We start from the raw sequence: 14,626 nt of genomic DNA on the forward strand, positions 1-14,626 counted from the left end.
GATGCAATAGGAGGAGGATTTTACGCAAATTCCCCAGTCCAGACTCCCCAGGCCCTTCCTAGGCCTATAAAACCCCACTGCTAGGAGCAGCCTCCGCGGGCACAAGGCGCAGCGCAGATCCTGGTGGATTTCAGTCTTTATTTTGGATTTTTAACGGCGATGATGCATTCGGGCCACGGGAGGAACATTAGAAATGCAACCCGCAACAACGCTCCAAGCATCCATTTTTCAGGATGAAAACCCTCCGACGGAGAGACGGCTTGCGTCTCCTCTCCGGCCAAACCTGGGGCGGCGCGGGGGACGAGAGCATCCCCTGGACGCCCAGCCCGGTCGGGTCCAGCTCAGACGCCAGCTCCCGCGCAGCAACCGCGGCCTCTAGCGACGGACAGCGGCCCGGGCCAAAGCCGGAGCACTCTGCGCAGGCGCAGAAAGGGGGCGCGCGCTCGCGACTTCCACTCCCGCCCGGCGTTCCCTGCGGCCAGGGGGCGGGGCCTGCGTGATGGCGTCATGGGGCGGGGCCTCGGGGCGGCGGGAAGCGGACGCGAGAGTATGGAGGTGCAGGAGAATGGTGCGGTCCAGGACGCTGCGCCTGTCGCCAGCAAGGCGTCCAGCAGCGCCGGCCACTACGAGCTGCCGTGGTGAGGGGCCCAGGCCATAGATCGGACATGAGGGCGAGGAACCGGGGGGCGGCGAGGGCCTGTTTGGGGGGGACCCCAAGGGGGAGCAGGCGGCTCCGGGGCGGCGTCGAAAATCGGCCTCTATTTCGTTCTACACTTTAATGTGGTTACCAATTCTCAATGACCCGTGTGGTTTGTACATATTTTTATTATATTATATTCTGTTGGCCTGTAGTGCAGTTAACAATAGATGTGCTGTGCATTCGATGAGAGGTAGGGCCCCGTGAAGATCTGGTACTTGAGCAAAAAGGCCCCAAATCAAGGAGCAAGCCTTGTGGCTTCGTGGAGGAGGCGGTTTCGGGCAGGGGGGGCAGCCGTGCAAAAGCTCGGAAGAGAACACTTGTCTTGTTCAAAACCCAGCTCAGGGGCCGGCGTTGCGGCAGAGTGGTTAAGCCGCCGCCAGCCCCGGCTGCTCCACTTCGGATCCGGCTCCCCGCTAACGCGCCTGGAAAAGCAGTGGAGGATGATGGCCCGAGTGCCTGGGCCCCTGCACCCATGTAGGAAATCCTGGCTCCGGCCTGGCCCAGCCCTGGGCTGCTGGCGGCCATCCGGGGAGTGAACCAGCAGATGGAAGATCTCTCTCTCTCCCCCTCTATAACTCTGCCTTTCAAATAAATAAAGTAAATCTAAGAAACAAAAACAGTTCAGTTCCTGCTGTTCCCAGCCCCTGCTTTGTCCTCTCCCTGGGCTCTTGGTTTGTAAGAGGCATTTCACAGGGGCTGACGCTGTGGCGTAGTGGGTAAAGCCGCCGCCTGCAGTGCCGACATCCTATATGGGCGCCGGTTCGGGTCCTGGCTGCTCCACTTACGATCCAGCTCTCTGCTGTGGCCTGGGAAAGCAGCAGAAGATGGCCCAAGTCTTTGGGCCCCTGCACCCACCTGGGAGACCTGGAAGAAGCTCCTGGCTCCTGCATTTGGATCAACCCAGCTCTGGCCATTGTGGCCATCTGGGGAGTGAACCAGCAAATGGAAGACTTCTCTCTCTGTCTCTCTCTAACTCTGCCTTACAAATAAATAAAATAAATCTTTTTTTTTTTAAAGGCATTTCACAAAGTTCCCAGAAAGGTGGAATGAAAGAGAAGTTTATGCTGATGCAAAAAAAAATTTTTGAAATCCATGCCATCTTTTCACAATATTTTAGGGGGAAAAGCCTTTTCTAAAAATTTATTTGGAAAGCAGAGAGACAGAGATCTCCCATCAAATAATTCACTCCCCAAATGGCCACAACGGCCAAGCCTGGGCCAGCGCTGAAGCCAGGAGCCTGGAGCTCCATCCGGGTCTCCCAGGTGGGTGCAGGGGCTGAAGCACGAGGCCCATCCTCCACTGCCTTCCCAGGCGCATGAGCAGGGAGCTGGACTGGAAGCGGAGCAGCCAGGTCTGGAACGGGATGTCTGCTGCAGGTGGCAGCTTAGTGGCCACAGCGTGGCCCCTTCACAGTCCCCTTTGAGGCCCCCGTGGAGGGGGTTTGCGGAGCTGACTCCCTGCCAGCGGGAAGGCCATTTAGAGCGAGAGTCAGGAGATGCTAGCTCTGTCTTTGCTTTCTTGAAATCTGCAGCTCCTTACACAGTGCCGGCATTGAGAAGAGGCTAAATACAAAGAAAAGAAAAAAAAAAAAAGTAGGAACAAGCATGTTCTGTTTGCTGGCCTTGGAGGAGGGCTGCGTGTGCTTCCTGCAGTGTGTGACAAGCCAGCTTTGTTGCCCGCCTGTTTTGTCTTTCTGGAGCAGAGCCAGTCCCTGTACAGGGTGCAAGCAGAGGGCAGAGGGCAGAGGAGGTGCCGATGGCCAGGTCCTCAGAGCTGGAGAAAGCCATGTTCTCCCCCCAGCACGGCCCCTCTGCCACCCCCGGCCAGGCCTGTGGTTTCTGGCTCGCCAGTCCTGCCGTGTGCTTGGCACGCATACAGCTGTGGAAACTGGCAGGCGAGCGGCCTGGCACACCCACATCTGGCTCGCCAGATGCCGTCGGTGCCGAGTGTGCCCAGTGTCTGCTGTGACGGGCAGGCCGTGTTCCCCACAGTGTCCCGTCGCTCCCGATGGCCACTTCCAGCCCGTCTCCAGAGACCACAGGTGTTTCTCTGCTGCCCAGGCACTTCCATCCAAACGCCGACTCCTCGGCCTCTTTCTGTCGACTCCGTAAAATCCTCCGGCGAAACTCTGGGCTCATCCGTTCATGCTTCCATTCACTGGTTCACTCCCCAGATCACAGCTAGAGCTGGATCAGGAGCCAGGAGCTTCTTCCAGGTCTCCCATGTGGGTGCAGGAGCCCAAGCACTTGGGCCATCTTCTACTGCTTTCCCAGGAGCATTAACAGGGAGCTGGATTGGAAGTGGAGCAGCCGGGACTCGAACCAGCGCCCACCTGGGATGCCAGCACTGCAGGCGGAGGCTTAACCTATGCCACAGCACCGGCCCCCCATGCTTTCTTTATTTGGAAGGCAGAGACCTTCCATTTGCTAGGAATGCTAGCAACAGCCAGGGCTGGGCTAGGCCAAAGCCGAGAGCCCGGAACTCCGTCCAGGTCTCACATGGGTGGCAGGGAGCACTCAAGCCATCACCTGCTACCTTCCTAGAGCGCATATTAACAGGGAGCCGCATCAGAAGCAGAGGCAGGACTCGAGCCGGACACTGCCCGTGTGGGATGTGGGTGACCGCACCCCCGGCCACCCCTGGTGGTCGCGGGCAGTGGGAAGAGCGCCATGTCTACACGTGTGTGCACTGTCTTACAAACAGGGTGGAGAAGTACAGGCCGGTGAAGCTGAATGAAATTGTGGGGAATGAAGACACGGTGAGCAGGCTGGAGGTGAGTGCCTTGAAGACCCCTGTGCTGTCCCCGTTGTGGCCTCGCCAAGCTGGAGGCGTTTGGAGGAAGACAGCCATGGTGGGGGTGTCGGGAACCAGGAACTCAGCACATGGGAGACCGGGAGCCCTGGCCACTGAAACCAGCTGCTTGCAGCACTGCCTTTGTTTTGTTTTAAGATTTATTTATTTGAAAGGCAGAGTGGCAGAACTCCCACATCCACTGGTTCACTACCCACATGGCTCAACGGCCGGGGCTGAGCCACGCTGAAGCCAGGAGCCGGGAGCCTCGTCCAGGTCTCCCACGCAAGTGCAGGGGCCCAAGGACCTGGGCCATCCTCCACTGTTTTCCCAGGCCACAGCAGAGAGCTGGATCGGAAGTGGAGCAGCCAGGACTCGAACCAGTGCCCATACGGGATGCCGGCACTGCAGGCGGTGGCTTTACCCGCTGCGCCGGAGCACCGGCCCCTATACCCCAAATGCCCACCATAGCCGGGGCGGGGCCATGCTAAGCACAGGGGCCAGGCAGTCCATGGGGGTCTCCCACATGGGTGGCAGAGACCTAGGGACCACTGCTTCCCAGGGTGTCCACCGGCAGGAAGCTGGAGGTGGGACGGAGGGCCAGGCACTCAGTGTGGGCCGCGAGCATCCTGGGCAGCGTCTACCCCACGGTGCCGGTGCTGGCCCCGGTGTGACTCACGCCTCCTCCCCGCCAGGTCTTTGCCCGAGAAGGGAACGTGCCCAACATCATAATTGCTGTGAGTATCAGGCCGGGTTTCACTTCCTGCCCCGGGCTCTCCCCCGCTGCCTCCTCTCGCTGGGGTTGGTGGGGTGGCCTGTGGGGTGGTGCGTGCCGACGCCAGGGCTGCGCTGAGCTCCTTGTGGTGCCGGCAAGCACTTACCGGAGCTCCCACTCCCCCAGGGCCCCCCGGGAACGGGCAAAACGACCAGCATCCTGTGTTTGGCCCGAGCGCTGCTGGGCCCGGCCCTTAAGGATGCTGTTCTGGAGCTCAATGCCTCGAATGACAGGTGCGTGTGGGCGGGGCTGGAGGGCAGCAGGTGCTTCGGCTGTGAGTTGTGGAGGCGGCTGTGTTCACTGCTGCGCCTGGGCTGTCTCTGCCCCCTCCTCTCACCCCGGGGGCGGGGCTGAGAGCCACTCAGAGTCACTTGTCTTAGGGTTTACTTTGGGTTTTCAATGGCACCTTTACATAATTATTAATTTTTTTTTATGACAGGCAGAGTGGATAGTGAGAGAGAGAGAAAAAGTCTTCCTTTTGCTGTTGGCTCACTCTCCAATGGCCGCCACAGCTGGCGCGCTGCGGCCGGCGCACTGCACTGATCCGATGGCAGGAGCCAGGTGCTTCTCCTGGTCTCCCATGGGGTGCAGGGCCCAAGGTCCTGGGCCATCCTCCACTGCACTCCCAGGCCACAGCAGAGAGCTGGCCTGGAAGAGGGGCAACCGGGACAGAATCCGGAGCCCCGACCGGGACTAGAACCCGGTGTGCCGGCGCCGCTAGGTGGAGGATTAGCCTATTGAGCCGCGGCGCCAGCCACATAATTATTAATTGCAGTCAAATCCACACAAACTTTTAAATTGTAACCATTTTTAAATTAAATTTTTTTTTTATTTATTTGAAAGAGAGAGTTCTCCAACCCACTGGTTCATTCCCCAAATGGCCACAACGGCCAGGGCTGGGCCAGGCTGAAGCCAGGAGCCAGGAGCTTCTTCCAGGTCTCCCACGTGGGTGCAGGAGCCCAAGGAGTTGGGCCACCTTCTACTGCTTTCCCAGGCCATAGCAGAGAGCTGGATCGGAAGTGGAGCAGCCGAGTCTGGAACCAGCGCCCATATAGGATGCCGGTACTGCAGGTGGCAGCTTAACCTGCTACACCGTAACGCCAACTTGCACATAAATCTTTAAACCCTTTTTTCAGGTCTTTTGGGTATATACCCTGAAGTACGACTGCTGGACCCTAGTAATTCTAAGTCTGATTTTTTAAAAAAATTTATTTATTTATTTGAAAGTCAGAATTAGAGAGACAAAGAGGGAAAAAGAGAGAGGGAGAGAGGTCTTCATCCACTGGTTGACTGAACGTGTCACAGCAACTGCGAATGGGCCAGGCAGGAGGCAGGAGCTGCATCTGGATCGCCCGTGTGGGTACAGGGGCCTGAGCACTTGGGCCATCCTCTGCTACTTTCCCAGGTGACCCAGCAGGGAGCTGGATCAGAGGTGGAGCAGCTGGGACTCGAACCAGTGCGCGTATGGGATGCTGGCGCTGTAGGTGGCAGATTAACCTGCTGCGACAGCACCAGCCTCTTTTAAAAAGTAGATTTACTTATCTGAAAGGCTGAATGACAGAGAAGGGAGAGATGTCCAGTGGTTTACTCCTCAAATGGCCACAACAGTCAGAGCTGGACCAGACCAAAGCCAGGAGCCAGGAGCTCCCTCCAGGCCACCCACGTGGGCAACAGGAACTCAAGTATTTGAGCTGTCACCTGCTGGCAGCCAGGCCAGCAGCAGGGAGCTGGTCGAGCAGAGCAGCTAAGGCTGTAACCAGCCTCTGATGTGGGATGGGGGCATGCCAATGGCAGCTTGACCTGCGGGGCCACCACGCCCTCCCCTGCACCTGGTGGTTCTGGGTAAGTGCCGCACTGGTTTCCACGTCGGCTGTCCACCTGTTCCATTCCCACAGACAGGCACAGGGGCTCGCAGGTCTCCACAGCCTCCCCAGCGCTCAGCCCTCTGTGGCTGTGTTCTAGGGGGTAGGCGTCCGAATGGTGGGAGGCGCTGGTTTGCCTCCGGGGTGGGGGTGGGGGGGAGAGGGCCAGGGACTGGGGGCTCGCGGGCCGCATGCAGCTGGTCCCAGAGGACCTGGCTGTGGCTCTCTGGTGTCTTCCTGCTGTGGGAGACGTGTGCGTCCCTGAGCGGGGCGGGGTCCTGGGAATGTCCCCGCACATCCCCTGTCACACGGGAGCCTTTGGGCTGTCCCTGTGTGAAGAATGGTTCCAGGAGTCAGGTACAGGTACATGCTAGCCGAGCGTGACCTCCCGCTCTTGTTAAGGTTTATTTCACGATTTGAAAGGCAGAGCGACAGATCTTCCGAACTTTGGTCAGTCCCCAAATGGCCACAATGGCTGGGGCTGGGCCAGGCGGAGGCCGGGATCTTGGGACTCCGTTCAGGTCTCCCATGTGAGTGGCTGGGGCCCGAGTACCTGGCCGTTATCCACTACTTTCCAAGGCACATTAGCAGGGAGCTGGATCGGGGCGGAGCCTGTGGGACCGGGGCCAGTGTTGTAGTATGGGTAAAAAGTATTGATTTAGTTTGAAACACATGTCCCCTTGCTGGTTCATCCCCAGATGCCTGCAACAGTCCAGACTTGGCCTAGCCAAAGCCAGCAGCCCAGTCTGGGTGTCCCTCATGGGTGGCAGGGACCCAAGGACTCTTAGCAAAGCGAGACATTCAGTTCTTATCACAAGAGAGCGTGGGATGAAGTCCTTCCTGGTGGGTGACGGACTAGGTGGAGACAGATGTATTTTTTCATCTTGGAAATTCACTGTTCACTCCCGAATGGAGCAGGTTCGCCTCGGATGATGGCCTGCGGAGCCTGTAGCCTGCCGTCTCGGCCCTGTGCTCTGCGTCCCCCGCAGGAGGGTCTAGAACGCTGCTCTCGCCCACTGCCCGGACACGCAGCTCCGAGGTCGCGTGGAGGTGACAGTGGCAGTGGCAGTGAGCCCGGCCCCGACGTGTCGTTTCAGGGGCATTGACGTCGTGAGGAATAAAATCAAGATGTTCGCCCAGCAGAAGGTCACCCTTCCCAAGGGCCGGCACAAGATCATCATCCTGGACGAGGCCGACAGGTAGAGCCGCACCACGAGCCGTCGACCTGGGCTCTGACTCCCGACTCAGACCTCTCCTGGGGCGGGGCGGGGGGGGCGGGGACTCGCCCAGCTCAGCTCGCAGGGCAGCAGGCGCGAGCTGCCGCCCGGCCTGCAGTGGACAGCTCGGGCAGCGTGCTGGACCGTCTTAACCACTTTAAAATACACAGCCCAGTGGCCTCTGAGTGCATCCTCTGAATGTCCACTGTGATGGTGTACAGCCACCACTAACACAGATGCAGAGACCGTGAGTGAGCGGTTGGAAATGCGGCAGTCATTGAAGACAGGGTGGGACATACGAGCTTGCGTTACTCCTGTGTGTTTTTACGTCGTGGAGATGATAATGCGATTCTCATGTCCTGGTTTTTCATAGTTCTATTCCACAGTAAGGGCACACGTCAGCCATCTTCATGTGCCCTTGTGGTGCATTGTGGATTAGCCTATCAGCTGACACTGATAGATGGAACACGGACGTGTTCATTTAGGACGTGCCGGGCGCTCTGCTCAATGCTGTACGTGTTCTGACTTTATTGATTTATCACAGCAACGCTCTGGAATGATCGCCATCTCAGATGGTAGCACTGAGGCCCCAGGAATTGGCCTGAGGTCCCAGCTAACGGGTGGACCACGGACCTCTGTGTTTTTTGTTTTGTTTTTAAATTTATTTATTTAGTTATTTGAAAGGCATTGTTAAAGAGAGGCAAAGGCAGAGAGAAAGAGAGAGAGGTCTTCCATCCTGTGGTTTACTCCCCACATGGTCACAATGGCCAGAGCTGAGGCAACCCGAAGCCAGGAGCCAGGAGCTTTTTCCAAGTCTCCCACATGTGTGCAGGGGCCCAAGGACTCGGGCCATCTTCCACTGCTTCCAGGCCATAGCAGGGAGCTGGATCGGAAGTGGAGCAGCCGGGACTGGAACCGGTGCCCATATGGGATGCGGCAGCTTTACCCACTGTGCCAAGATGCCGGCCCCGGGGCCTTCATTTTAATAACCACGTGATGCCCATGTCCGTCCCCTGGGTTGCACGTGCGAGGCCCTGCCCGTGTCTCTCTCCTCAGCATGACGGACGGGGCCCAGCAGGCTTTGAGGAGGACCATGGAGATCTACTCCAAGACGACTCGCTTTGCTCTGGCATGCAACGCTTCGGACAAAATCATAGGTGCGGTGAGCCCGGGGCCCAGCAGTGGCTGGGCCAAGCTCCGTGTAACCAGCTGCTTAAAATGTAGAGTTTCTGTTTGTTTCTTTTTTTGTTTTGAAAATTTATTTATTTGAAAGGCAGAGGGGACGGATGAAAACCTAGGACAGTCAGTGTGGCAGCCACAGAGAGGGAGGTGCTGTCGGCTCTAACACACTGGAGGCCAGGCGTGGGGGTCAGACCCCCCCCTCCCCCTCCCAGGGCCCTGTCATGTTCCCACCACCCAAGGGGTCCGAGGGCACTGCCTGGACCTGCTGCCACACGGTGTGCCTGCCCAGGGCTGTGCTGGGCTGTGCCGGCTGAGGCCTCTGGTCCATGGCTTGTGGGTAGACTGCAGCTCGCCCCGTTGTGCTGAGCCCCTGCCCAGCAGTGGCGCAGCCTGGGGACTCGGCGGCTCAGGGCCCCCGCCCCGTGTCGCGCAGAGCCCATCCAGTCGCGGTGCGCCGTCCTGCGCTACACCAAGCTCACAGACGCACAGATTCTCGCCAGGCTGCTGAACGTCATTGAGAAGGAGCAGGTGCCGCACACGGACGACGGCCTGGAGGCCATCATCTTCACGGCGCAGGGCGACATGCGGCAGGTGTGGGCGGTGTGGGCAGGGCGGGCGGGGCGGGGCCAGCGGGCTGGGGCAGCGCAAGGCAGCCGGGAGCTCACGCGACCGTGTTTGCCAACCCCCACCCCCCACCCTACTCCCACCCCAGGCGCTGAACAACCTGCAGTCCACCTTCTCGGGGTTCGGTTTCATCAACAGCGAGAACGTGTTCAAGGTACCAGGGCTGATTGGCGGTCTGCGCACACAGAAGGGGCAGGTGCTCCACCTCCGTGGGGGTGGGGGTGCTGGGTCTCCCACCCGCCCGCTCTGCTACCGCCTTTACCTGCACGGGGAGGTTGGAGGGCCAGGCACGTGGCCCTGCCCTGCCATGTTCCCGTGCCTGGCTTTGTGGGCGAGGGCGGCCCATGCACCCCCCTCCCCCCCAGCAGCCTCTGACCCCACACACCCGGCCTCTTCTGCACGCCCCACTTGCTGTTCCCACCCCTCCAGGGCGGGTGGCAGTGCCCAGGTGGGGGACAAGGTTCTCTCTGCCCCACACCAGCGCTATGGGGAAGGTTCTGGAAGCTGGCTGCCCAGGGCCGTGTGCAGCCCAGTTTCCCCTCACCTGGGGAGGAAGCTGGGTGGGGTTGCCCGAGCTCTCCCTGGGTGGCGGGTGGCGGGAGCCTGGGAGAAGCCTGCCCAGCCCCTGTCTTGGATGTGTGTGCACGCGTGCTTAGGAAGGGACACACGTGGGGCCCCACGGTGACGGGCAGGGTCCCACGTCATCCTGGGGCAGGCACCCACCCAGGGAGGGCAGGCGAGGGTGCTGCCTGGAGATGCTGGGGGAGGGGCCGGGCCAACGGTGCAGCCGGGGCGGAAGCAAGGCCCATGGGGGCGCTGGCGGGCAGTGGCTCTGGCCGAGGGGAGCTTCCCTGTGGGAGAGGTGGGCCCGCACGGGCTCCCCGTTCCTTCGTGGGTCTGAGCGCTGTAAGATGGTTCCCTGGGGCCTCACAGCTGCCCCCCACCCCGCGCGTGCCTGCTGCGTTGTTCACCTCTCGTGGCTGTGGCGTTGGAAGCAGCTCTCTCTGCGACTTCTCAGAGGTCAGAGGGAGAGTCCCACGCCTCAGGCGCTTTGCTCCCGCGGCCGCGCCCAGCCTGGTGTCTCCCTCATGTCTCGGCCAGGTCTGCGACGAGCCCCACCCCCTGCTGGTCAAGGAGATGATCCAGCACTGTGTGAATGCCAACATCGATGAAGCCTACAAGGTGCCCGCCCCCTGGAGCTGCGCGCTCCCCCCCCCCCCCCCCCCGCTCCAGATCCACCTGGGCCGGAGCTGTTGTATCTTACTTGAAGGGCACAGAGAGGTCGTCCATCCACTGGCTCACTCCCCCAATGCCTGCAGCAGCCAGGGCCGGGCCGGGCCAGGCCAGGCTGGAGCCCAGACCTCAGTCGGGGTCTCCATGTGGGTGGCAGGGACCCAGGCATGCAAGCCATCACCCGCCGCCTCCCCGGGTGCCCGTTAGCAGGAAGCTGGATTGGAAACGGAGGAGCCGGGACTCGAACCAGGCACTTTGAGGTGGATGCAGGCCGCGCGCCCACCCCCGAATCACACTGCCTGATTGCCGCAGGCCTGCGAGGGACAGCCGTGGCTTCCCACTGCACTTCTGTCCTCTGCAAGGGAGACTTGGCCCCCAGAAAAGCCCTGCCCCCGCCCCGCTTCCGGAGAAGCCGGCCTCTTGGGACCCCACTGTCCCCAGGCGGCCGTAAGGGGCAGGCCCAGGAGGGAGCGCCTGGCCCGCAAGCAGGTCCCAGTGGCCTCTGTCACTTGGGAGGCGGAGGTGTGAGTGGGGCCCGTGCTCATCACGGTTTCCCTACCTCGCTCCCAACAAACCCAGCTGGAGGTCACCTGGGTTTAGGGCAGGGCCTGAGCCAGCGTGAGACCGGAGTGCGAGAGAGGGAGACTGAGGCAGAGAGCCAGGCCCAAGTAGGACAGAAGGAAGCCCTCAGGGTCAGGGACGCCACGTCCTGCTCCCTGGACTTGCCCCACGGTGTCAAAGCGAGGGCAGGAAGGGAGGAGGCGATAGCCGCCCCCTCCAGGCTTTGCCTGGGACCAGGCTTGCAGGGGCACGTGGTGACCGGCAGCAGGCGGGCTGTCCCTGCGCAGGCTCAGACATTGGGCAGGCGTGGGAGGGGTCAGCCTGGAGTACATTTGCAATACATTGTGGGGAGGGGTCATGTCAATCGCCCCCCCCCCCAGGGAGGGGGATCTGGAGGGTGTGGCCCACAGGGGTCCTTGGCTCCCTTGGTGATTGCCTGGGGGTGAGCCCAGCACTCCCTGCAGGGTGGCTGACAGACGTGGCTCCGCCCCCGGGCCCTGTGGTTCCAAGTGCTCCGCACCCTCACCGCCGTGTCCTCTTGGCCAGATTCTCGCGCACCTGTGGCACCTGGGCTACTCCCCAGAAGACATCATTGGCAACATTTTCCGGGTGTGTAAAACCTTCCAGATGGCGGAGTACTTGAAGCTGGAGTTTATCAAGGTCAGTGAGGGGGGAGGGGAGGATCGCGCACCTGCAGGGGCTCACAGGCCTGGCGCCAGCCCGTGCACCCAGGGCAGGGGAGGCCCCACCCACTTCCGCACTGCAGCCTGGGCTCCCTTTGTTGAAAGTTCTGTTATGTATTCGTAAATATAATTTAGTATTGTGTTTCATTTGAAAGGCAGAGAGAGAGACACACACACACACATCTCCCATCTGGCTCCCTCCTCAGATGCGCACCACAGCCGGGGCTGGACCAGGCCAAAACCAGGAGCCAGGGGCTCAGCCTGGGTCTCCCGTGTGGCAGGGGTCCAAGTACTTGGGCTCCCAGGTTGCAGGGCAGCAGGAAGCTGGATCGGAAGCCGAGCTGGCACTTGAACCCAGGCACTGAGAGATGGGACGTGGGCTTCACAGGGGCCTAGCTGTCGTGCCAAGTGCGCCTGCTCCAGTTTCCGATCCGGGGACAGACTTTGCCAGAATGTCAGAGGAATGGAATTGTGCAGGTTCTGTCTCCTCTCGCGTAGCTTAATGCCCCTCAGGCAGTGCGGGTGGTCACCAGGGGCAGTGGCTCCGTCTTTTTTCCTGGCTGAGTAGTATTCCATGCTGGGCGTGCATTGCAGTTTACCGGCTCACCAGGTCCAGGGCAGTTGGGCCTCCAGACTTGAGAGGCTGCGAATAACGCAACCGTGAACATTTGCGTACGTGAATCAGCTCAAGCGTGAGCGGAACTTTCCGGGTCTGCTGGGTGAATTCCTAGCAGTGAGGTTGCTTAGTCAAATGGGACGTGTAGACTGAACTTCGCGAGAACTTGCCAAACTGATTTCCCAAGCGGCTGTCGGCGTGTTTTGCAATCCTGCCGGCGCAGTGAGCGTTCGAGGTGCTCCACTCGCGGCCAGCTCGGGGAGGGCTCGGCTGGGTTTTCCAAGCCCTCATCGGAGGTGGGGAAAGGTGTCTCATCCTGCCTGTAACTTGCCTGTCCCTGGTCGCCCACGGTTTTTTGTTTTTGTTTTTAGTTTTATTTATTTTATGTGAAAGGCAGAGTTCACTCCCCAAGTGGCTGTAGCAGCCAGGGCTGGGCCAGGCCAAAGCCAGGAGCCTGGGACTGCATCCGGGTCTCCCACGTGGGTGGCAGGGGCCCAAGCACTTGAGCCATCATCTGCTGCCTCCCAGGGTGTCCATGAGCAGGGAGCTGGACTGGAAGCCGAGCTGGGCCCTGAACCCAGGCACTGTGGTATGGGACGTAGCAGCCCAACCCAGTGCACCGCCCTGCCTCCCCTAACCCAGCCGTTTTTAAACTGGGTTCTCTTCCTGTTACTGAATGTTGAGAACTCTTTATATATTCTGGATACAAGTCCTTCATCAGTTATGTGTTAGAGAGTTCCTTCCAGCCTGGCTTGCTTGCCTTTTTTTTTTTTCTTTCTTTCTTTCTTTCTTTCTTTCTTTTTTTTTTTTTTTTTTTGACAGGCAGAGCTAGACAGTGAGAGAGAAAGACAGAGAGAAAGGTCTTCCTTCCATTGGTTCACCCCCCAAATGGCTGCCACGGCCGGTGCGCTGCACCGATCCAAAGCCAGGAGCCAGGTGCTTCTCCTGGTCTCCCATGGGGTGCAGGGCCCAAGCACTTGGGCCATCCTCCACTGCACTCCCGGGCCAGAGCAGAGAGCTGGCCTGGAAGAGGGGCAACCGGGACAGAATCCGGCACCCCGACCGGGACTAGAACCCGGTGTGCTGGCACCACAGGCGGAGGATTAGCCTAGTGAGCCACGACACTGACCCATGTTAGATCTTTTTGAGCAAACCATTAGTTCAGATTAAAAAAAAAACAAAAAAACAAAAAAAAACAAAACAAGAACAGCTCCCTGCCCTGCTAACCAGGCTTCCGCGGGGCTTGTTTTTCAGGAAATCGGATACACGCACATGAAAGTCGCAGAAGGTGTGAACTCTCTGCTGCAGATGGCGGGGCTGCTGGCCAGGCTGTGCCAGAAGACAATGGCCCCGGTGGCCAGTTAGAGCCAAGAGCCCCTGCGTGCTGTGTGATTGGCCTGGAGTCCCTGTCCCTGCAGTGGGGGAGCCACGGCCCTGGGGGAGGAGGCACCACCGTGGACAGGAGACCCCCAGGGTGTGTGTGTGTGTGTGTGCGCGCGCGCACGTGTGCAGGCACGTGCCCTCCCAGTTAATAAAGCCCCACTGTGTGTGTCAGCAAGGCGGTCAGGCCTGCCTCTTGTCTCTGTGCGCCCTGGCACTGCGCAGGTAGCCAAGGCAATGCGGCTGATGGTCTACACAAGCCTGCCCAGTGTTTCTCGAAGCCTGGAGGGACTGGTCGCAGGGAGAGGCTGGTCAGGACAGACTTCTCGGAACAGCTGGGACGGGTGCTTCCAGGAGCTCCTGCCGAGGGCCACTGGCACCAGCCACATTGTCACCCTTCCCGCGTGGTTACCAGGGCTCCTTGCTTTAGAATTCCCCAACGATTGTTGTTGTTGTAGTAGAAGATTGCTTTATTTGAAAGGCACAGTGGCAGAGAGAGATGGTTCGTCTGCCGGGTTCACTCCCCAAATAGCTGCAACAGCCAAGGCTGGACCAAGCCGCAGCCAGGAGCCTGGAACTCCATCCGGGTCTCCCACGTGGCCGCAGGGGCCCAACCACTTGGGCCATCTTCTGCTGCTTCCCCAGGCCATCAGCAGGGAGCTGGACTGGAGGCAGAGCTGGACTCAGACCTGCGCCCTGATACTGGCTGCTGGGTCACCGGCAGTGGCTTAACCTGCTGCACCACAGCACCACCCCTCCCTAGCGCCTTTTAAGCTCTTGTCTGAGCCCTGGGAGCAGGGAGGCAGGACCTGTGGGCTGTCCTATGATCGGTTGCCCAGGCTATAGGGGCATCCCCATGGCTCCCAGGGGACTGTTTGGGTTAGGGCCTCGGAGGGGGCGGTCAGAAGCTGCAAGGTGTATGATGCGGGCCTACTCACCCCTGGGTGCTGTCCCCATGACCCCTGGGAGGTGCAGGTGAGGAGCACCAGGCCCGGGCAGGCGT

At 60.0% G+C, this 14,626-nt stretch overlaps 1 protein-coding gene across 1 annotated transcript; it reads left to right on the forward strand.

The window, feature by feature from the left end:
* Positions 1 to 482: 482 nt before the first annotated feature.
* RFC2 (replication factor C subunit 2) lies at positions 483 to 13,801 on the forward strand. The gene is made up of 11 exons (XM_008249083.4): positions 483 to 638; positions 3,404 to 3,473; positions 4,186 to 4,227; positions 4,392 to 4,498; positions 7,225 to 7,326; positions 8,401 to 8,501; positions 8,960 to 9,117; positions 9,239 to 9,304; positions 10,252 to 10,332; positions 11,491 to 11,604; positions 13,498 to 13,801. The coding sequence occupies exons 1-11, from the start codon at positions 508 to 510 to the stop codon at positions 13,606 to 13,608; spliced, it is 1,083 nt and encodes a 360-aa protein (XP_008247305.3). The 5' UTR covers positions 483 to 507; the 3' UTR covers positions 13,609 to 13,801.
* The last annotated feature ends 825 nt before the right edge of the window (positions 13,802 to 14,626 follow it).

This window comes from Oryctolagus cuniculus, chromosome 19 (genome assembly GCF_964237555.1).
Source record: "Oryctolagus cuniculus chromosome 19, mOryCun1.1, whole genome shotgun sequence".
Lineage (NCBI taxonomy): Eukaryota > Metazoa > Chordata > Mammalia > Lagomorpha > Leporidae > Oryctolagus > Oryctolagus cuniculus.